The sequence below is a fragment of the Haemaphysalis longicornis genome, unplaced genomic scaffold (assembly GCF_048455015.1).
Source record: "Haemaphysalis longicornis isolate Haplotype H1 unplaced genomic scaffold, Haemaphysalis longicornis Haplotype H1 scaffold_2, whole genome shotgun sequence".
Taxonomy (NCBI): domain Eukaryota; kingdom Metazoa; phylum Arthropoda; class Arachnida; order Ixodida; family Ixodidae; genus Haemaphysalis; species Haemaphysalis longicornis.
This window is the reverse complement of record NW_027526295.1, coordinates 175718561-175742647: the sequence shown is the minus strand read 5'-3', so window position 1 is coordinate 175742647 and position 24087 is coordinate 175718561. Positions and strand designations below refer to the sequence as shown.

The window sequence follows — 24087 nt, the reverse complement described above, 5'->3', positions numbered from 1 at the left end:
CCCCCGTCTGCGTGCGCCAGTAGCGGTGATTGTAGTGAAAAATAAAGAAAAGAAGAAGAGAGGCCGCGCATAGCTCGCCCGCGCGCGGAGTGGGAGACGAGCGCGTCCGCAGGGTTGGCCCGCAGCGCCAGCTCCTAGCAGCGGCCGCAGGCAGGAACTAGACCTCTTGCGAAGGCCGTATGACAGCGCGCGCCGCTCCCTCTCTAGCCCGGCCGTGATTGGAGCACGGCCTCCGCGATCGGCTTCGCGATCGGCTTCCGGCGGCGCGCCGTTGCTCCGGCCGCCTCAATCTCCCGGAGAGAGCGTAATTCCGAAGATGCCGTTTCGCCGTTTTCGGCCGCACCGCGGCGCGCGGAGCCGATGGTTGAAACGAAAGCCACGTATGCTGCAGCGCTCCTCGAAATGGCGTTTCATCAGCTTTCGCGCTTCGTATCGCAATAAAAACAAAGCATACCTGATGTCATGGATGCAAAGCGACTCATAGAACCTGATAATGCATATATTTTATCTATGATTGCAGCTATGAGACTTCTTTATAATGTGCTGCATGACGCCCTTGACACACGGACAATATTCGCTGTTACCAATGGAAAATTTCGGGCGCTTAAAGGAGCCATGAAGAGAAAATACAAGTTCGTTTAATTTGAAAGCACTAGGATTCAGTATCTCACTCAGCTCCATTAGAGCCACAAAAGGTGTTTTTTTAACGAAAAAAAGCAAGAAGTATTTAAAAACTTTCAAATTTTGCGCCACAGTGACGTGTTATGAGCAAGAATGACGTCATACGGGCCAACAATAAAATATTATTTTTAGTGCGTTAACTGCCCGTTAGCATTCAAGTGATGCGGTCAAATGGAACTAGAGGCCCCATTACAGACCTCCAGTCATGTGTCGTCGCGACAGGTCAGTTAGGCGGCCGCCAATCGCACAAAAAAGGTTCCGTGACGTCATAGAAAAGTTGCGGGAAATTGCCTAGGGGGTCGCCACGGCTTCACACGTTTTCTTTAATATCTCCATTATTTGTTCGAAGATTGCGATGATATTGGTATCATTGTTATCGGGACTAAGCAGTCTTTCTAATAAACCCAACTTGTATTTTGTCTTCATGGCTCCTTTAAATAACGTTCAGTTCGCTTTATAACGTACTTAACGTTTTATAACACATAACGCACTTTATATAATCTGTATGGTCATTGCAGTTCAGTAGAGCGCGGGGCGCGATCGCGCCATACCTGTGACGGATGGCTGTGGTTTTATCTAGCCTTCAAATAAATGCCTCTTGTGTGGAAGGACCCGTCCTATTTTTAGGATTAACCCGTTGAAGGACTATAGCCTCAAGAATGCGGCAATCTGTTTTACACATGCCCGTTAGCAAGTTACGGTTTCAATTTCAGTCGCAACAAATAAAAAAAACGAAGTCAGATGCACCTCGATTTTATTGTATTCCTAAACGTATTTTGGTGGCCACAGGCAAGCCCAATCTTGCCTATTTTGGAATGAATAGCCAACACATTTAAATTTTTAATTACTGATTTCGAAGCACATTCATGTGTTAAGCAATGATGACAGCTTTCATGTTTGTTTTGGACACTATATATATCCACTTATATGTGCATACTAAAAGTTGGGAACCAAATGTGTACTGAATGCTCGTCCAAGGGCTGCATAGTTTATTGAACGTCCATTACAAGCTACACTGTACTTATATTCACAAATGTACGCTGTCAAGGCATCGATGCCTTGAAAGCCAACATTTCTGATCTTCATGTCTTGACAAACAGAACAGTTCACACGTGAAGCACTTTGGGGTGCATGAGCTTGGAAACCGTTTTTTTTTTTTTTTTTTTTTTTTGCGGAATACAGCGTTGTCCGTGACAGTTGCACCAACACTGGCAAGCAGTGGCCTCACAAACTTAGCCATCACTATGGACAGAGTGGTGGTAGCATGTTCATCATCCCTTCCTGTGCACGTAAACAGAGGATAACGTTTTAGATGAGGCAAAATCATTGCTTTGTACGCACAAGCAGCACGCGCTTTATCAGCATTTAGGATATATAGAAGCTGCAGCTGTTTTCAAGGAGGCCGGGCCGTTCTTCCTTCATGACAATATCGTAGACTTGTCCGTATGAAAAAAAACTGGTGACAACAGTGTTTGCAAAATCATTTTAGTTTGACAGCACAACCTACATAAAACTCGTCATAAGATTTTCTGCGTTGTGGGGGGCAACCGAATGCCTGTAAAGCTGCTTTCTTTGGATAGTGACAGTGTGCTTTTTATTTAGATAAAATTGAATAAAAAAGAATGAGTTATATCATCGTAAACAGCGGCTAATTGTCTTAGCTGGGTTGCATGCCGCAAGAAAACGAATATAAATTAAAATCTTGTAGTAAATTTAAAAAGGCATGAGCGCAAGGATATAATCAGTAGGCTGCATAACAGGTGTACCCGGAACGAAGTATCAAACAAAAATATATAAATGGTCAATTTCTAAAAATAACTGGCAAAAATCAAACACGGCGCCACTATAAAAATGCCATCACTGCTCTCGATTGTTGTCCATAACCCACCCTAGGCGGAAATAAAAATATAACGGCTGTTCCAACAAGCAAGCATCCGATAATTCTGTCGCCGTAAAATTTCCGCACCCAAATGTCCGCGCACCGGAATGTCCGCACCGAAACGTCCTGCATCGAAATGTCCTGCACCGATCAAATCAAGCGCAACAAGCAAAACGCGATTAACTTTTCGCCGTACAGTGACATATCTTGGTTTCCGTGCTATTCCTCGAAGCTTGTGAGACAAGCGGACTTCATGACTTGGTCGGTTGGTTGGTAAGCTCAACAAAAATAAAGCTGCAACATAGTTACGCAAATTGCGGCAGCGAAGACACGCAGCAACTCAGGCCCCGCAAAGCCGTGGAGAGTTGTGGGTGAAAGCTACCAAACCATCGGCTAAGACCGCCACCTCGCGGCGCGTTGCGGAGTTAGCCAAATTACAGGTTTTTGCTGGGGGACGCGCCGAATGGGACGGCCGGAGCAACGGCGCGCCGCCGGCAGCCGATCGCGGAGGCCATGATTGGAGTACGATGTGTTCGATAGTTTCTTCTTGGGCTCCACACACACGGCATAGCGCAGTCTGTACCTCAGGGGCCGAGTCATACCGCCGGCGGTACACCTGCGTTCGTAGTGCCCCAGCCCGTGCCTCAAACAGCAGTTTGCTTCCAATGCTGTTGTCATAGTGCTTCTCGGCACCGATCGCGGTCTTGTGTTGCCGGTAGGTGCCGAGTGTCTCCTTGCCCTCCATTCCCGCACGCCAGACGCCCTCTTCTGCGTCTTGGACTCGGGAACGCACTTCCCGGGTGTACGCTGCTGCTGTGCCCGCTTCGATGGGCCGGCTAAAGATGTTGCATTTAGCCTCAATACGATATACCCGCTGCACCCATTTTGTGCGGACGCATGTAGCAGACAGGTACTCGAAGGCGCGCCGTGCCCGCCGCTCACGGGCCATGAACAGCAAACGGCCACGGAAGCTTAGCTTGCTCGAGGCCTCCCGGGCCTCGAAGCTGGACCATCCAAGGTCTCCCTGTATGGCCTCGTTTGCCACGGCACCATGACACCCCACTGCGGTGCGACCAACCTCTCGCTGACGCCTCTCCAACCACTCGCGGGTTCGTGCCGACAAGCAGATCACCGCATTGGCGAAGGTTAGGCCAGGGACGTGGACCAGCTTCCACAGGTCCCGCACCATGACATACCTGTTGCAGCCCCATAGACAGCGACGCCGGAGAATGCACTGCGCCCTGAGTGCCGTCTGGCGGACTTTGGCCTCATGTAGTTCATACATGTTGGCCCCAGTACACAGCGTTACGCCCAGATATTTGTAGGACGTGGCGACAGTCAGTTGCTCTCCCTGCAATGTCAGGACCGGTTGTTCAGTCATGTCCCCGGCTAGTTGGACAACCATGGACTTCCGTTGATTGAAGCGGAGACCAAGTCTCTGGATTTCAACTGAGCAAATGTTCAACAGCCGTTGTACATCGTGTTCGTCCTCTCCCATGAGGACAAGGTCGTCAGCATATGCGAGACCCGGCAGGCGGCGGGAATCATCGACTCCGCTGGTGCTGTACCGTAAGCCAAAGCCCAGGTTTGCCTGAAGGAGGGACTTTTCTAGGCCGGACACATACAGCAGATAGAGGAGAGGCGACAGTGGGCAGCCCTGTCGCAAGCCCTTCTGGACCGTGACTCTCTCCGATCGCACGTTCCCAAATACAGTCGTGACTGTATTGCCCACATATAACCTCCTTATAGTGTCCAAAAGAAGTGGCGCTAATCCCAGTGTGCCAAGGCGATCGAAGAGGGTTGCGTGCGGAACATGGTCGTAAGCTTTTTCCACATCCAGAAAACAGCAGATGAGTCTACGGCCCTCTTTCCTGGCAATATCTATACAGCTCGTGAGCACAAACAGATTATCTTCCAAACGCCTGCCTGGACGAAATCCGTTTTGTAGCTCCGTCAGGCACCCCGCAGTCTCCGCCCATCCGCTAATCCATGCTTTCAACACCTACATGAACACTCGATACACAACACTGGTGACCGTGAGTGCCCTATAGTCGCAGATATGAGCCGCATTGCCGCCGTGCTTCAGAAGGAGCACGACCCTGCCATCTCGCCACTCCTCTGGTATATCTTCCCCGTGAAGAATGTTGGTGAACAGCTCCGCTAGCTGTTCTCTCGAGCCCGGTCCGAGCAGCTTGAGTATGCGAGCAGGTATTCCATCTGGTCCCGTGGCTGTACCCATGCCAATGCGGCCCAGTGCACGTTTTATGCCTGCCGGTGTGACTTCCCAGGTTGTTTCTGATTGGCTTGGAGGCGATGTTGGGGGCCTTGTCTCCTCTTGCCTGTCTTCCGGTACATGGATAGGTGGCCCATACAGGCTTGTCAAGTAGTCGGTGATGTGTCGTGACGGATCTGCCACAGGCTGACTTGTGGTAGTGTCCACCAGTTCAGCCGGCCCTTCACTGCCTCTGTCCAGCGAGCTGACATACCGCCAGAATTTCTGGGCTGCCGACTTACCACCCGTTCGTATGTTCTTCATCAGTGCAAGGTTCGCATCAGCCATCTTTGCCTGGACTATTGCCTGCATCTCATGTTTGCGTTGTAGGTATGTGTCCCACGCCTCTGCCGCTGCCACACTGTCCTTATCTCTCACTGCCCTGCGGTGAACCCTGTTAGCATTGCGGCGCGCTTGCCACGCCGCGGCCACCTGCCCGTCCCACCACGGCTTCTTGCTTGCTCGCCCATGGCCTTTGTCCCTGACCATATGCTTGCGCATTATATGGCGCAAGGCTTCTATGTACTCCGCGTACGTGGTGGCTTCTTTCCGCCCTTGGTCTTTCTCGAACTCCTCGGCGACAACCTCCATCTTCCGCACTGGCAGATATAAGGGTTTTGTCTCTCTGGGTCTGGTCTTTTGACATTGCTTATGGCTGAAGTTCAGGCGCAAGCGATTGTGATCACTACCTAGGCTGAACTGTCCTTCTTCATCAATGTCAAGGCTCTGTAGGAGGCTAAGGAGGCGAGGCAATAACAGAGCATAGTCGATACACGTTGCACTGTTCTTGGCACACCATGTGTATTGGCCCTTGCACCTGGGATCCAGGTTAGCGATGCTGAGGTGAAGCCGTTCTGCCATCCGTACAAGAAGGTTGCCGTTCGCGTCGGTGTAGCCGTCCAGTTCAGAGAGGTGGCCGTTGAAGTCACCTAGAATTATCACCTCCCTGTTGCTTGCAAACAGCTGGATGTCACTGCACACACACTCCACAAGCGTATGGTTGTTGCTGGGTCTGGCGCTGCTGACAGAAAAGTATATCACGCAAAGCGCTGTGGGCACCCCCAGCACCTCCCCTACCACCCATAGGTGGTCGTGACAGCCATCCTCATGGCCCGCCTGACTCCTGCACTTCACTTGCCACTCCAGGCCCCGACGCCACATCACTTCCTCACCCCCACCTTTGCGGCTTGCCCCAGACCGGTTCTTGCCCGCCCAGCACCAGTTGTGGTCGATAGGCGGCTCTTCCAGGTCTCGAAGGTGTGTTTCCACCACTGCGTATATGGCGAATTCCTCTTTGTGGAGTGCAGCATATAGCTCTGCCCACTTTTGCTCCCGTCGTGCACCGTGCAGGTTCAGGAAGCCCGCTTTGAAGTTTCTCTGTTCCATGCACCGTTGTGCTGGACAGCGGCGGTGCTGCACCTTTCTTAAGGAACCTTCCATGGCCCCTGTTGCAGCGGCCGCTGATCCGCCCTGAGTGGACATCAGTACTCTGGCCGGGCCTTGGCCAACGCTCTTTGCACCGAGATCTCGATGAGATTGGCTAGGTCGTTCCGTCGCCAGTGCGACCCTTGCTCGTCCAGCTGCTCGGTGAGTTCCCAGCGGCCCTGCCTCGTGTCGCCGCTGGGTGGTTGCTTTACCCCCCATCGATGATGAGCTCGGGGTGTTCTCGTCTTCCAGCGTTCCTGCCTTGCATTGTAGTTGGGAGGCTGCTCTACCTTCCCTCTGTAATGGGACCGGGGGGATCTCGTCTGCTGGGGCGGGTACATGTCCAGATATCTCCTCTTCTGTGGCCACACCTGCTCCTCCCTTGGTGGTGGGGTCACACCTAAAAAACGTGCAGCTAACTCGCTGATTGTCTTGCCGACTTCTTCAGTGTTCTTGGCAGTGTAGGTGAAACCATCTTTCCGGAGCCTCTGTGACGATCCCGTGTTGTTGAGGTCAAGAAAGCGGCTCCCCGTCTTCTTGCACCACTTCTTGAGCTTGGCGTTAACAAGGATCGCCGCAGCTCGCACCTCCCCCCCTCGATTCACAATCTCCGGGACCGAGCAGACTACCAGACTCCCAGGGCGCCCCTTCCAGCGTGCCTCGAGCACCTCCATCACATCCTGTGGCCTACCCGCGAGTACATCGTGCGTCCCGGCGTGTAGAATATACCTGCGTGGGACGTCTCTTGCTCCCTGCTCGTATTTTGCAGCGTACCCTATGGCTTCTTCCATCGTGGTGCGTTCTCCATGAATGAGCTCAACTGCACCCATGGTTCCCACGCCAGCCACCACCGTCGCCGCCACCAGGCCCACATTTTCATCCCCCACCACCACAACTTCTCTTGGTCAGCGGACCCGCACGATCAGCGGACCCGCACGGCCCTCTATCGGACGTCTCAGAAAGTGCGTTATCTACTTTGGGTACGCCATTGCTCTCCGAGACGGCGGTACAGTCTCTGTCAACTTCATTCGCTACGAGCTCACCGGATTTCTCTGTCGGCCCTGTCGGCAGCGCTTCGACCTTAAGCTCGTCTTCGCGTAACCGCTCATCAGAAACCGGTGACAACGTATCGTTCGTCTCGCCCGGCTGCGTTTCTCCACTGAAGGATTTCGCGCAACCCCGTTCAGCTGCTGGCGGTTCTACTAACCTACCGCGAGAGTTTTCGGTCGGCTCGCAGTTCGGGCTAAGCTGCTCGGCGTCCTTTCGCGTCTCGCTCGCTGGGGAAGAGTTAACATTCTCCGAGAGCTTCCCCGCTTGCGAACTCGTAAGTGCCTTGCACTGGCCACTGCTCGCGGACTCTGCGCGCGTTTCGAAATCTTTATTTCGAAGCGGCCTCTCTGCCTCCGCGCCGTTCCCGCTCTCTTGGCTCGCTTCTCTGGCCAAGAATACGAGTGCGGTCGCTTCGCCTATGCCCTGGCACGGTCCGTCTTCGGGCCCTGACCTCTCAACAACGAACGGCGGCCGTTGGTCCTGCCTTCTCGGACCGCTCGCCTGAAACGTTGGACAAGTCACGCTAGGCGCTGGCGAACCCTCCCGGAGCTCCGACTCTAGCCTCATCAACTCGAGCCACTCGAGCTGCCTTTTGGCTTCCCGTTCCTGCCTTTCAGCTTCCTCCCTCCGTTCCTGCCTTTCGGCTTGCTCTCTCCGTTTCTGTCTTTCGGCTTCCCATTTCTGCCATTCGGCTTCTTCGCGCTCACGGCGCTCTTTCTTTTCGGCCTCCTCGCGCTCACGGCGCTCTTTCTTTTCGGCCTCCTCGCGCTCACGGCGCTCTTTGATATCATCCCTGGCCTCATTGACTTCCTCAGCCGTTACGTGCTCCTTCCGCATGATCTCAAGGATCGCATGCTTCCGTTTCGCACGGCCCAAGTCAAGGCCCAGCTCCTCGCAAATTTCGATGAGTTCATTCACTTTAAGGTCCTCCATCGTTTGCACTGGCCTCTTGCTGCTTACCCGCTTTAGAATTCCCTTGCCGTTCCTGTACTATCGAACTACTAGTAAGGCACGCGCAAGTAATTCTCTACGCTCTTTTGTTTACCTCTCGGCACTAGCTTTGGTTTCAACACACTCTCTAGGCATGAAACAATCAAAGCTATACACAGTGCTTCACCCAGCCCTTCTCTAAACTACTATAACCTGTGCTAGAGAAGTCTGGTGAACTGAGAGAAAACGTCGAGCGCTTACCACACCAGGTAGTAGCCGTTGCCGGTCGATCCCGCAGCTGCCATCCACTGTTGGGAATTGACCATCCCACCGCTGCCACCACTGTTGCGAAATGACTATCCCACCGCTGCCATCACTGTTGGGAAAAGACGATCCCACCGCTGGCACCACTGTTGGGAATGACTATCCCAGGGCGGTCGCCAAGGTTGTGACTCGCCTTCCTGCTCGTCACCGAGGTTGGGAATCAGCCATCCCGACGCTGTCTCCGCTGTTGCGACTGGCCACCCGAGCGCAGTCACCGGTGTAGCGATGTTGCCTTGCTCCGTCCACTATCGACGCGGCGCAGAGCCGAGCGAAGAAGTTCTCGAGCCGACGAAAACTTGAAGTAACATTTATATACAGTATGTACAGGGTAAGCAAACGTTACATAACTCGCACAAAGGCGACAGCACCCCTTTCACTCAGTGCTTCCGAAGAGACTGGTGCCGGAGAGAAGCCGCCGAGGAATGCCGACGATGAGAGCCTCCGGGCTTCTTTTATAGCCCGGGAAGTTCGTTGGGGCCCCGAGAAGTTCAAATAGCTCCAATCAGAGCTCTCGCTGCCTGAAGTTTGAATTCCGACGAATGGTAGCGAAGCGGCGAGTCAGCTGCGCCGCCAATGGGGAAAGGGAGAGCGATGCCGCCGCCGTCTCCGTGACCTCGCCTCCGGGCGTAGCGACATGCCCTTGTTTGGGTCGTTCTCCGCTGAGGGATTCGGCCGCGCCGCAGCGTTTCGAGATGCAGGAGTCAGCCGCGCCGCAGCGTTCTGGGATGCGGGATTCGGCCGCGCCGCAGCGACGAAAGGGAGAGGCGTGACTCAGCCTCGCTGTCGGCGCGTCGCCTCGTGCAACGCCTTTGGGCCAGGTGCTCTGGCACAACAGGCATTAGCACAGGCAGCATTCTCTGTCCCCTCATCTATCGAGCAGCTAGCTTCTGCCTTGATATTTGCATTTGTCTTTGCTCCATATCATTTGATTCAGTCTAGATTTGTTTTTGTCCAGAGTTTCAATGTCTTAATAAGTAGGAATATATATAGGGTAATCATCTTATTGCTTTTTTTCCTATTTTCAAGTAGCAGGTCACCATGAAAAGGAAAAAAAGCTGTGCATGTGCGTGCACATTTTTTCCTAGCCATACAAAACTAGCTCAATACATAAGACATTTCATTTCTTTCAATCTTTATTTCCATGCTTTCTAGCTCTTCTGCATATGCCCTTTGCTCTACGGGAAAGCTCTAGCCAACTTTTCATTCAGGTATCTTCATACTCAGTGCTAATAACTCATGTTCATGCTGAGTCTGCTCTATCAGCTGTAAAAGTGCTGCTCTAGTACTCAAACCTGTGACTTCTAGCAGCTAGCAATATGCGAGTGTGTTACTCTGGAAACCCAGTGTTCTTCATTGAAGTTTTCTTGGCTGCTAGGGGTAAAGGCTAGGTCTGAGTGGAATAAAAATCAAACGCTGCTTCATCTAACGACAGCAGTTGGGTGAAGTTCTGAGCTTTTTCCTGGGGGATTCGTTCGCTGCCATTGGAGTTGTAGGGGTTCACAGAGTTTTAGTGAAGGGTTCGCTTTAAATCCAAACTGTTTTGACCGTGCTGGAAAGGTGCATTCGGATAGACGTCGGCTTCATAACGCGGGGGACCCAGGTTGAACTATGACTACTGGAGACGTCTTTTTCTTGAGACACTTGATGTGTCTTCAGTTATCGTCATCATCGTGGTTTTGTGAAACCCGTTACGTAAAGTTGCTTTTCTGCAGTGCATTTTTGTGACGGAACGGTCGCCATCAATGAGGCGTAGAAAGCTTTGCTTGAATAACTGCACTTTCGCTCCTTCGCTATCTTTGGTTGCAATGGGGCGAACAGAAAGCTTACGAAACAGTTTTTATGGTGAAGAGTTAACCTGGAATGAAAAAAATCGCTGGCAGGCAGGGTCAGCAGAAACGGAGTGAGTGCAACAAAAAAGGCCTGAACTTGCTTCAAAAAAGCGTAAAAACTTGCATTGGCTTTGAATTCTTTCGGGCAGCGGTAAATGCTGTCGATGTTGGCGAAAGTCAGTATACTTTGATACCTGACTCCTTCACTTCACTACACTTCGAACTTCACTCGCAAGCTTCGGCCAAATAACTGAAATAATAAGGAAGCAGATGAAGCATTGTTAACTCCACAGAAACTCATCGGCGACTTCTCTATGACGTCATGGAACCTTGTTTGAGCGATTGGCAGCCAGTGAACTAAGCTACCGCCAAGGAACATGACTGGGTGACTGTAGTGGGGCCTCTAGTTCTGTGCGGTAAAGAAACAATAATGTGCAGTTAAGACACTGATAGCCAAATTTTTAGTTCTGGCCCATATTACATCACTCCTGTCCATATGACGTCACTGTATCACTACATTTGAAAGTTTTAAATGAAGAGCATTTCTTTAACTCATGATGTCACCCGTTCTTGGCGTCCGTAGTTGTCCGCATCGCTCGCCTCGACATGCCAGGCCCAGACGTTTCGCTATCGGCGTGATCAACATTCGATAGCGCGCCCAGGCACGTTTCAAGGACACTCTCTCCCCTCTCTCGGACTCAACGTGCGCCGAGGCTGCCAATTTTACTGCTGACGAGCGCTCTCTCGTCAGCAGTTGCCACAAGTGCAACAACATTAACGTAACGCAAACTACTTAACGTCGTGCGCCCCCGGAAATGCTCTGCATTTGATCGTGCCCCTCGCGAGGGGGATGATTCACTGCGTCGCCATGCGAACAGTTTGCCACGCTTTAGTTTCAGTTCCGTATCTCCCCGCCGCGGCCGTGGAGAGAAGGCGGCCGGCCACGACTCTCGCCACCACGGCGCTGCGGTTGCGAGTTGTGCTAGGAAAGCGAGCGTCGTCTGCTAGCGGGGAGCGGAACGCGTTCCGCTCGGCATCTCCGGTCTTTCTGTCGTTCGCGCGTTTGTGAATGAACGAAGATAAAAGAGACGGGCAGGGGCGGAAAGGGATCGCTTGGCCAATTGAGTGGTACCAAAATGGCTGCGCCCAGTGGTACCATTGCGGAGATACAGCGCTTCGAAAATTGCCGTTTTTTTTCTTTTTTTTAATATTGCCTGCTTTTTTTTTTTCGGTGAAAAGAACGGCTTTCGCAGCTGGAATGGAGCCGAGTTAGTGACCAAAAGCTAGTTCTTTTAAACTGAACCAGGTTGTATTTTGTTTTCACGGCCTCTTTAAAGAGGCCATGCAGAAAAAATACAAGTTCGTTTTATTCGAAAGATTTCGTGGTTTTTTTTTAGTGCCCCAACGCTTTTCCGGCAGCACACGATGCCGTATTCACTGAGAAATTAATCAGTTTAGGTCAAAATTTTGATTCTCCCGCCAAATTGTGTGTTTTCGTGACGTCGGTGGTATTCAAACGAACTTCCAGTGCGTCATTAGGCTCTGCAGCCTTGCTTACCGTCAGTCCTCCCAGATGGCGCTGCCATACTCAGCTGTGAACCGTTGGCCACCGTTGCTCTTTGACTGTATTTGCGCCTGGCTCTTTTTTTTGTTACGGTAGAAAGTGATCGTTTCGTGAAACATGAGTTATGTTCGACAAACAGGGTCACGTAAGACAACGTTGCTTACGCCAATCAGCCAGTGTCTAAAGCGGCAGGCTACTGGGCATCTAAAACAAGCATAGTGTGCCCAGTACCAACAGCAGTGCGCATCGGTACTTCTGTGTTTACATGTATTTTCGTAACTTTCATTGTTTGCCCCAGCATTCTTACTGCTGCAAATGAATAGGCATTACATTTAAGCGGAAATAGCTTGTTCAGCAAGCTTATAAGCCCTGGCTAATTCGCGTTTGCTTTCGCCGGCCTCAGTCAATCGCACAGCTGGGCATATGCCATCATAGTTTCTGTTGCGGGAAATGAGCTAGTGGGTCGCATGGCCATTTCTTTTTTTCCTAATTGTATAGCTTATTTGAGCTTAGTTTGTGTTAAAAGTGGTGTCAGTATGATTCCAACGAGGCAATCTTTCAAATGAACCAAACTTGTGTTTTGTCTGCATGGCCCCTTTAAATAGCTGTTCAGAGTGGCTGCCCCGACCCCACCCCTTTATAGTAAACACTTGCTTGTACCTGGCATGTTTGGTGTGACAGGACTTTGCTGTGTTGCATTGCCGAGATGCAAGACAATTTGCACACTCGCTTTCTCTTCCCGCTGCCTCCGTCCTGCTGTTCCCCTACCAGGGTCCTTCGACTGGAGTTCCACCACAGCCACCTGGACTACCACGCCCAGATCGACGCTGTGCTGCTCGCGGGGGTGCCCACGGGGCCTGGGTCCGGTCCCTGCCCCCTCCCTGATACGGAAGAGGAGCAGAGCAGCTCGTCAAGCGATGCCCTGCAGCAACCGCCTTATCGTTGGCCACGAGCCCGCTCGTCAGACTCCTCAGCGGGCTTCCACTCTCTCCCAGTGCGTAGGCAACTTGCTTGAAAGGGTTCGCATCGTGTGTAGTCTCAGAATGCCCTGCCTTAGTTTGCATACCGGCCTGGTATCCCGAACTGTCCAGGAGACTCCCGAATTTTGATGGTCTTGTGTGATTGTACGATCGAAACAAAGATCTCCCGGAAATGAACCCGTGTTTGGCATAACCTTTCTCCTAGTCTGGCCACATTGTGCCGAAGCTACCTGACAATCCAATCCAATCAAATCCTACACCAATCGACATTGTCGTCAGTGAAGAGCTTACAAAGCATGGTCGGCCATGCACACAAGTTCAACTGGTCGGTACCACATAAACGCTGAATGTGAGAGGCAGTTCAGCATACTAAAAAAAAAGATTGCACTCAGTTTTGAGCATCCATGTCTCACCCAACCCTCAGTTGCGTTCTTTTGGTGAAGTGTGGCAGGAGCAAATACCATTACTCTCGACAGTATTCCCAGAACTTCCTAAAAAGGGCGTCGTCGTCAGCCATGTTGAAGATTTAGCAACTGACCAGTGGTGTAGCTTGTTAGTAGCTTCGACAAAACAGCTCAGTTCCTGTTCTGTTGTAACTAAATTAAAAATGCCTGTAAATTATTCCATTCTGTTGCTACTAATTTTTCTATCTTTCATCCCTTCCCCCCGGGCATTGGACTGGTCCTGTGTTAAGGCAGTGGTTTGGGCTAGTTGGTGCATATTTAACAGAATTCAAAACGTCGCTAACAAATGGGACAAGGAAAGACAACACTCGGAGCTGGTGTTAATCAGCACCGCCTTTTTTTCTTTTCTTGTCCTGTTATCTTTGCTTTAAATTTTGCAGACTGGTCCTACCTGTGTACTAAGTTTTAATGCAGCTCTCTCTGAACTAGTCAGTAGTGTGTTGGGGCCTTCTCTTTACTACGGGCCTTTACATGTTCTTGTTAATTGACGAGGTGGGGAACTTCTCCCAAGGAGCTTTGAGGTGAGGTTGTCAAAATAACATTTTGGCATTTTTGGTCACAGTGGTCGATATGTACAACTGCCTACAGTGAAAACAATTGTGTGTACGGGTATCACAAGGTCACCTACTGCTCTTCATTCTGGTGCTGTTCTTCTATAATGACAACATCTGTGGTTGAAAAAAGGAGAACATCTTGATTACGTTTCATTTGAATGGGAACAGGGGGTGGTAAGTGAAGCAGGGAAAACCTGCATGTTTTTCATTTAGCCAGAAGTTTGGAAACTTGCTCAGAAACAGTGCAACCTGGCACTGCATTATTCTGTTGCACTGCTGTGTAAGTGGAGTGTCAAAGTTGCTGCATGCTATTGGGAACAAAATTGGAATCAATTTCAAAGTGTTGAGGAGTAGCTACATGCTGAAATCAAAGTTGCTGCATGCATTTAAGTGACAAAATTGGAACCAATTTCAGAGTGTTAAGGAGTAGGAAGTTCAAGTAAACAAGTCTCCGCTTCACACAAAATTTAGCATGAAGACCCTACTCTTATGATGTCATGGCAGACATCGTTAAAACACACAATTCGGTGGGAGAATCAAAATTTTAACTTATATTGATTAATTTTGCAGTGAATAAAGCATCGTTTGCTTCCGGACAAGCACTGGGGGCACAATCAAACATGAAATCTTTTGAATAAAACAAACTTGCATTTTGTCTGCACGGCCCCTTTAAAGGAAGGCAAAAAGCGGCCTTGTTCGATTGGAAAGAACCAGCCTTTGGACGCTCACCCAGCTCTATTGCAGCCACGAAAGACGTTTTTTTAACCAAAAAATGGGCAAGAAATGTTCAAAAATTTTCCAGTTTTGCGCTGCAGTGACGTGATGTGGGCCAGCACTGAAAACATAGCCATTGGTCTGTTAGCTGCACCTTAGCATTCAAGTTATAATGTCACAAGACATGCCGGACAATTCCCCATGGCGCTGTGGCCCAGGGAGGGGCTGGCGTGCAGCCATTGCAGACTCTCATGTCACTCGTAGATCACTCATCATCTGTAACCATGGTTCATCTCATCTGTTCTGCTGTTATGTAAAAATACGATGAAATGAAACTAGAGGTCCCACTACAGTGGCCCAGTCATGGTTCTTGGCAGGGGTTCAGGTCAATGGCCACCAATCGCACAAACATGATTCTGCGACGTCATCACTAGAAAGCAGCTCGGGAGTTTGCCACTACACCATATGTCGTCTTTAATATTTCGATTATTTGTTTGAAGTTTGCGATAAAGTTGGTATAATTGTTATTGGCCCGCCACGGTGACTCAGTGGCTAAGGCGTGTTGCTGAGCACGAGGATGCAGGTTCGATTCCCGGCCGCGGCGGCCGCTTTTCCGATGGAGACGAAAAGCAAAAACGCCCGTGTGTACGAGATTTCGGCGCACTTTAAAGATCCCCAGGTGGTCGAAATTTAATCCGGAGCCCTCCACTACAGCGCGCCTCATCGCCTGCGTTGCGTCGGTGCATTAAACCCTACAATCAATCAATCAATGATTGTTATTGGGACAAAGCAGTCTATTTAATGAACAAAACTTGCATTTTGTCGTAATGGTTCTAATGAGCCTTTCCCACCTTTTCTCTTGCAGAATGAGCTCCTGGCTGAAATTTTTGGATACCTTGACCTACTCTCATTGTGTAGACTGTCTGGAACTTGCAAGTAAGCGCACAGTGGTGTCATCCCATGAGGACCTGCTTGTTGGCTTTGCTGGAAAGAAATGCGCCTATGAATGGCATTACCAAATATTGCGCATTGTGTAAACTTTGGCAAAGCCGTCACCTGGGCACAGTTAAGCAGTGCCCTAGATTCACACTTCCGATGAGCTGACCAAGGGAATATGTATCAACTTAAAGTGTTGATAGAAACTTAGTGGGCATGAAGATTCTGTTGTAGAAAGACTTTGTTTGTTTGAGGGTTCAAAAGTACCAGCTTGATTTATTTTTGGCTTAACTTGCCTCCAGGGAAATTTAATCTGCAGAAGTTACTAGATCATGTTTTTGCTGATTGTCCATGCCCTACAAGGGAGCCTACAGCTCTATAGTGACTGCAACACTGGTTTAAGGTGAATTTTGATCTTTTAGGCAAAATCAGGGTGTTACGTCATGCAAGGTGCTGGCAAACTTGCCTTTTAAAATAGTGTGCTTTTTAAAATAGTGTACTGTACCAAAGAAAGTAGGGTTCAGATGACTGCCCACATTTCTGCAATTTTTAAACTTAAAATGTTCAGTATGAACTGCAAACATTCCAGTTTTCGTTGCAGTCAATGATGTCTTTTAAAATGTTGCACGATGAAGGCTTGCAGTTGCAGGTGTCGACAGCACTTTGCACTTTGTAACATTCTTTTGAGTGTTCAAGGGAACTTTATATTGGGGTGTGTAGGAACGGGCTGAAATGAAGTGTGCGTAACGTGCAAAGCAACTTTCCCATTGGGAACACATTTTTAAAACTGATATAGGCTTCGTGTTTTGCTATGACAGCTCATGACACAGCAGCTGGTATTTTACTTGGAATTATTCTTGCTAGATTGTTTAGCAGTGCAGGCATGTGATTACATTGTCGCATATTTCCCTATTACACTTGCTCAAACACTTCCAAGTTCTCAGTGCTTTAAAATTTTTTCGAACTCTGTTCTGCCTATGTAGCTAGGTGACACTGTGACAGCCGCTAAAATACTCTGGCACTTAAAAAGGCATTTGCGCCTAGCTCGATTTCAATGTTTTCACTGGGGTGCTGCTGCACATGTAGACTTGCAACCCTCCTACCTTTATTTCTGTCCAGGTTGTTTTGGAAGGTCTGCTACGATCGTATATTTTACCAGTGCTTGGACCTTCAGCCCTATTGGGAAAAGGTGACTTGAAGTTACTCGCTTCTGTACGTAGCGTATCGTGCTCTCCTTGAGAGCCTTCTTTCTTCACAGCAAGCCTAGTACAGGCAGCATGCAGATTCAGGCTTGTTGCATGGTTGTCAGTTTACGGGGTCTACACAAGCACACACAGGGATAGCAGAAAAGGAGTTGCAAAGTGTTAAGGTAAATTGCTATCCTGTTGTCCCTGCTTTTCAGTGCGGAGATGCAAGTAATGCAAACTAGTGTTTACAATTTTTTATCTTGTGTGTTATTAATTCTTCAGTGTAACAAATTTTGTGGCAACTTTGTGAGGTGTGGTGAGGCATTTGTAAAACCTCTGCTCTCTCTGGTATTTTTTACCCTATATAAATGTGCTTTTGCTTTGCTTGTGGCTTTCATATGCCAGGCGTTTTATTCTCTTTGTTAAAACCACTATTCTACCCCTCTGGGAGAGCCTTAAATGTCTACGTAGTGGCGTGCAGAAGTCTTTGTGATGGCAACATGAAAGGTTGGATTTGCCATCAAGAACATATTCTTCTTATTCTCGCTTTTTTACTTTACACCAAGGCTGTTACAAAAAGCTAGTCAAGCAGGAAAGACGTGTGAAGCAAGCATACTTGGGGCCTTTTAGGTACTTCACAAGGTTGCTTCAATATTATGGCGTACTTGTTGGCATTTCCCCTTTTGGTTTCTCCAAAGCACACAAGGTCCTGAGTGCATTTCTGGCCGAAAATTACTGCTCTAGTAAAAATGGCATGCAAGTGTTTCAGTGTTAAGCGTATTGAGGACCTTTTCCGATTTTTGTTAACTTGCGCGCCCTTACCAGAAAGCTGGTTACTCATCAGCTACTTACCAGGAAGATAGAACAATGAATGCTGCCCGCAGTACCACTTGTCTGCGACATTTGAGGCATTGCCCTTACCTTTCCCTAGATCAACGACAGTGCTCTCGAGGCACTTCAGAAGCGGTGCACTACGCTGGAAAAGCTCAATCTCTCCTGGTGTGGTGCTGGTGGATACCTCTCTGCGGAGGCCTTCGTTGGGTAAGCTCACATTTTAAGTGCGAATGCACTTCTTAAGCGAGCCTGAATCGTCCGCCACCGTAGTCCGCATAGCAACAGCTGCGGGTGCGCGCGCTCCTCGTCTTCCTTAGCAACGGGGGGAGATGGGCGCGCGCTGCCTGGCCGCTGACGTGGCACATACCCACGTGGGGGATTGGCCAGGAATCGGGCGTGAGAAGGGCTAATGCACCCGCTTAAAGGAGTACTGACACGAAATTTCAAAGCTGAGATCCGCTCTAGCAATCAAGTACAACGACAACACAAATAGGTGTCTGTGAATAAATGCATCTTTCTTTCTTTGTAGTTGTGTGTGTGTGTGTGTGATCTCTCTTTCGCAAACATTACCGAACCGTGCAAATTCAACTCGTGCATTCGCACTTTCACATTCTTCCCCTCGGGGAAATGCGGGGAATTTTTTTACGGTAGTCTTAGTGCGAGTAGCATTACTGGGGTAGTTTTAAAAATCTCCCCCATTAGGGTCAGGGGCTGATCCTTGGTGGCATCATGGGGGCCTCACTACAGTTGCGCAGCAGACAATGGGAAGGTGTGGAGAGTGAGACAAAACTTGCCCGCTAAAAAAATCCACTCAAATACTCAATTTTTTTCGTGCTGGTACAATGTACTAAACCAGTGTACCTCAAGCATGCTTATTGTAAAGGCATATAAGAAAAAAAAACCTTGCGGCGCTACATAAGGGTTTTGAGAATACACTGAGCTATTTTTACTGGGGAAAAGAAGTGCGCAGTGTGCACGTGCGACTAGTCAGTTAAAATCGCCGTGGCATGATATGTTTGCCAGATGAATCCCAGCACGGGTGTCGTGATTTCTGGCGTTAAGTTCTAGTCAGAGCTGAAAGTACAATCTTTCGACACACATTGAATAAGGAAGGATTCACTGTGCTGTGTATTGGAGGGAAATGTCTTGCAGAAAGCAAAAAGCAGTCGGTATACATTGTTCTGATAATTTATTTAATGCAAAAGGAGCGTCGGCGACTGAGCCACGGCACCAAAAAAGCGCAAACAAAAATTCCAGTAAGGTAAATGACACTCTTTCAAACAAACATGGAATCGCTCAAGCACCAAACAACATAAAATGAACGTTTGTATACTGTGCGTCAATAAATATTTCAAAAAATTTTTTCAGCTTCTAAACGCACAAATGATTGATGGGAAGGATAAACAGTGAGGCATAAACAAATGCACCAACACAAGGAAATCAATCTGCAGCCATTCGTTTTTCTCTTGTAGACGGATTGCAAACATAGCAGCATAACATAACTGGGACAGTTTGGGGGGCTGAAATGTGAAACGGTGGAGCGTCGACATGCGCCTATTATGAGCCCTAAGCTATGCACAGAACGTTACATTGTTGGCGGATGATACGGATGGGTGGAGATGGGTATGAAAGGGGAAAGCAAGGGGTAGAACCGGTGTCTTGGTGGGGGGGTCTCAGCCCCCAGGACCCCCTCTGGATCCGCCACTGATTGGGGTGGGGTTATGTTGAATGCCCCCCTCCCCCCTCCCACCACCATTAATGGATACCATTTCCTTTTTACCAAAGCACCGTGTAATATGATTCCAGTATCTAAGGCCACTTTTTTTTCCACCATTGTTTTATATTGATGCCTTTGCAAGCAAATGGCTTCTGGCCTTGTGCAAGGTCACGATGCTGGAAAGCCTGAATGTGGCCCTTAATTTATGTGGGTTGCTATCGTGTAATAAGCCATTTAACTCTTTCGTTACCGTGGGAAATTGACCAATTTTGAAGGGTCTTCCAAACATTTTTTTTGTGCTATACATATTCGTTAGGCACACATTGCAGTGACATAAAATGCAGATTATTCTACGTGCTTTCCAACGACACCAGTTTTAATAATGTTTTCCTAAATAATGATTTCAAGAAAATTAACGAATTCGAAATTTTTTGTCCACGCATCGAAGAAAATAAGAAAAAAGTAAGTTTTGTATAATAACCGACCAGTAGTAGAACAAATTTAGAATATACATTTTGTAGGTAGCCATTTCAAAAACCTGTCCTATAAAAAAAAATTGAGTTGCGCTGTACAATTTGTAAGATATAAAAGAAAATGTTAGCCAGCGTGGTGCCCGTGCCATGTGGTGAAGCCCACCCACTATTTCCAATTTTGCTATTTTGGATGGTTCTCTAGAAGAAATCTGGTGGTTTGACATTATTAAAGGCCCAATTTAGCCTCCACGTGATGTAAAACACTTTGTCAATGATTATGACCGGCACAATATTGAAGGCAAGCAAGCGATGTGAAAAAATCTGCTTGGAGGTGAGAACCAAACTCTTTGGTGGATGCTTGTTGACGTTCTGATGATCACTTATCAGTCAGAACTTTAATTTGCGGTTTAATATCATGTTCTGACTCACTATGGTAGCTCTGCTTACAGGAATAAGGTACAATGCGCTCGAATCATGCCCAGCAAGCTTTCACCAAGCCGCCATCGGGCTGTGAAGCAAAATCAGCACTACAAGCCTACTACATTGCAGCGCCACCTAACAATTTTTAAAAGAAACGAATACAAGGCTGTTGGAGACTTCGTCAGAATAGACAGTACTACTAAGAAGCGACACTAGAGCTTTGGAAATACCCTCGTATGAAACCGAAACTGGCCGGTGAACAGCTGGCGGTGTTCAAGGCGAATTGGAAGTGTTCTCCTCGTTTGAACTGATACCCGACGACTTGGTGTTATCGTTTGACTTTCAGCGGAAGCTCTTATCGCAGAAGCAAGGCGTAGATAAAGTGGAAGCGCAAACGGCATGCTTGTTTTGAGGAGCAGTAGCGGGCAACGGAGGCGCCATGGCAAATGAGCTTGTAGTTGGGTAACTGCGTAGTAGCACCAAATATGAATTTCGCAATGCAAAAACGAAACCGAAACTGCTGGAAACTGGCTGAAAATGGCAGGCACACTTGCTAGACATGTGGGGGACCATCAGAAATAAGCTTTGGGAGAATGAAGCTGCCCTTTGTCCGAACCAAAGATCATTAGTGAATAGCTGGGGCCATTTTCTAGTAATTATCACCTCTCAACGCTGTCGGATTACAAAGCTGGCCGCACTATTTGGTATTTGACTTGCCAGGAGTCTTTTGACAAAAGAAATATTATGGTAATGCAGCCTAAGCACGATCTGCATCCTTTTTTCTCAAGTACAGCAGCCACACCCCATTCCTCAAAAACACACATACCTCGGCTCGCAAAAACGCCGTCAAAAATCTCAATGTCAGCGGAGCGGAAAAATTTAAACTGATTCTAAAAGGGCAGTGCCTAGACTAACTACTGGCCACATTAGGTGTACGAGAAACGAATACAACATGTTGAAATAGGCAATATAAATCATCGATCACCGGTGATCGATTTGAATAGGCGTGGTAACGAAAGAGTTAACTTGAATTTCATGCAGTTTTAAGGGGGGATACGTGAAGGTCACATTGAACCAAAAATGGCATTCGGATCCCTGTGCCTGTCTGCTGAAAAAAATCAGTAATAAAGGAAAGCATCTACAGATGCAGTTCTACACTCTACCAAAGTATTATACCTGAAAACAAACTTGATATGCCTTTGAGCGTGGAGCGTGGGAAAAAAATGTTTTTGTTCAATGCAATATACTACGTATTGAAAATGTGTGTTCCTCTTGTGTATCTTTTTACCCATAAGACTTGATGTTGCCTTATGTAAGGCAGACATTTGGGCTAGTCGGTGGTAAGTGTCAACGAATATGGACACAGCAAGTATGGGCACATTGCTGTCGTCCAAGCTAACCTGATACAAACACAGAATAGGACGAGGAATCTCAACTTTAATGCGTATTTTTTACGCGTTTGTGCAGTGAGTCCCCCCCACCACGCACACACACATGCACCGTGTAGAATCAGATGTCACTATGATTTCCCTCACAAACTGTCCTTGCTGCGAGGTCAGTTTTGTGCACTTGTGTTGCTGGATACCAAGCAGAGGGATGCCATTTTCTTCTTTCCCCACTGTCATATCTTCACATTCTAGCTTGCCTAAGCTGTTTTGCAAGGCACGGCAGCATGGTCTGGAGTGCAGACACGGCCGTCGTGTCTTCTCTCTGTCAGGTTCATGGAGCTGAGGGGAGAGCTTCTGCAGTGCCTCTGCCTATCGTCTTGCCCGTTTGTGGACAACGACTGCCTCAAGGTAGTTGCTGACAAGTGCCCCAATCTCACAGGTGGGTCATTGTGGAACGAACCAGAATGCACAGCAGCGGGGGGCCGGCCTGGACTGATTGTTGATGAGTGTCGCTTTCTGTCCCACGTTCGTTGCCTTCCACTCAGAGCTGGAGCTGAAGGGCTGCTGCAACCCACTGCTGAACAGGCTCGGGTTCCTCCAGATATCCCACCTCACCAAGCTGGTCTGGCTGGACCTCTACAGGACGGAGATCGAGATGTTCTCGCTCATCTCCATCATCAGGTACGGCGATCGTTCGTTCCTGCGATTCACGTTGCTTCGTTTCAAGTGCATCTTGGTGCACAGGGAGAAGCTTTGCACTGGCTTCTACGGTAGGACTCGCTTTGTTTTGTGCTGTTCCTGCTAACGGGTTTTCTGAAGGGCCTCCTTTTTGTGACATTGTGGGCCTGTATTTGTGCTGTTACACCCGTACCACACGTGCACAAGAAACGACATTAAGTGTTAAAGCCGTTAAGATACCGAATGACATTATTGGGCCGTGCTATACACGAGAACGCAAAGGCATTAAATGGGTTAGGCATGCTATGTTCGGTGGTAGAATAATGACCACAAAAAGAAATGCACTCATATTTTAGAAGTTTTTAACATATAAAAAAACGTCTTACAAGAGTTAAAAATGTTTGTTGTGAAAGAAAACTTTATGAGAAATTGTGATTTCCAAAAAATGGTGTGAGCAGTTTCTAAAAGAGACCTCAGCAGCTGCCGTCACCTGCCAGCAGTAGCCAAATTCGAAAAAATCAAAACGACGAGTAACATGACGTTTTGCCTCTTGCTGCTCTTTTATTGAACTTCATCTTCTTCAGAAATTCGCCACCAACAGTGCACAAAAAATCGCCTTATTTCGAAGTTCAGCTACGTTTCCGCGTCAACATTCTTGTGCTGAGAGTTTCATTGGTTTCATTTGGTACTCATTGCGTTCGAGAGTAAGCAGATTTAAGGCGTTCGGGAAGGGGAATGAGTTGGAGTGGAACTCCTGAAGCCAAAAATGACATTAGAGCGAATGGCATTAGTTTTTTGCATGTAGCAGCGAATTAATGGAATTAAAACTTCAGGTATTAAGCACTTAATGTCGTTTTTCATGTGTGTGTGACACAGGTATTAGTTTTCATGGCTGGCTTTCCAGATTAGCCATGCTGGCTCCAAACTATATCATATTGCATTATGATAATGCATGCCCATCCTTTTGTTTGTTTGTTTGTTTGTTCGTTCACTTTAATATAGCGGTCCTGATTGGTTCTTTGAATAAAGCCTGACATTTAAGTACCAGGCACCAAGTAAAGTACCAACTTAAAAAAGCACCAGATAATCATTTGGCTTTTGCTGACTTAAGTATTCGAAACATCTTGATGGTAACACACTTACACTTGCTTAGAAAGTAGATGACAAACCACAGTGTCTGTGGTTTGTCATCTACTCATCATCGTCTCATCGTCTCCTTTCTTAGTGTCTGTGTGTAAGTGCGCTACCATCGAGATGTTCTGAATGCAATACCAGCTAGCCCAGTTGTCACTTCTTCTAATGTGAAGTATTCGCAAAAGGCAGCGAATTTCTTTTCTTTCCACGCATTAGAGTAGCAGAATGCCAGTCGGCTGACCTTGCACCTGTTCATTGCGTTCTACTGTGACCCTAGTGTGAATCAAACATGGGGCATAGTTATACTGTGGCTTTCAAGGTATGCTGTAATAAAGCACTGAATGACATGGAGTTCACAAGTGGTTTTTGCTTATCGGTGCTTGGCATATTAATGTTAGACTTTTAAATCTTTTTTTCAAGTGCTAGATTTTTCACCTAACGATGCGCAGTGTTCGCTTTCCTCATCCTCCTTCCCTTATTTGTTTTTCCCTTTCTCCTCCTTTTTTTTCTTCCCTCGTTTAAGCACTTGATGGCAAGTATCCCATCTTCCCTGCAACCCTTTACACAGTCAGTTAGTGTACTTGCTATAGTGTTGGAATTCACGTGCTAAACCGGGTGGTTTGCTTCAAATGCCATTTAAATTGTACGGCTACC

The 24087-nt window shown here is 48.1% G+C and overlaps 1 protein-coding gene across 1 annotated transcript in view; it reads left to right on the top strand.

Annotated features, from left to right (window-relative positions):
* The window catches only part of Fbxl4 (F box and leucine-rich-repeat gene 4), a 53584-nt gene that overhangs the window by 11378 nt on the left and 18119 nt on the right, over positions 1–24087 (top strand). Inside the window, exons 5-10 of the mRNA XM_077698701.1 lie at positions 12726–12948; positions 15532–15602; positions 16722–16791; positions 17721–17830; positions 21951–22060; positions 22167–22302. Of these exons, the coding sequence (XP_077554827.1) occupies positions 12726–12948; positions 15532–15602; positions 16722–16791; positions 17721–17830; positions 21951–22060; positions 22167–22302 (720 nt within the window). The remainder of the gene's footprint in view (positions 1–12725; positions 12949–15531; positions 15603–16721; positions 16792–17720; positions 17831–21950; positions 22061–22166; positions 22303–24087) is intronic.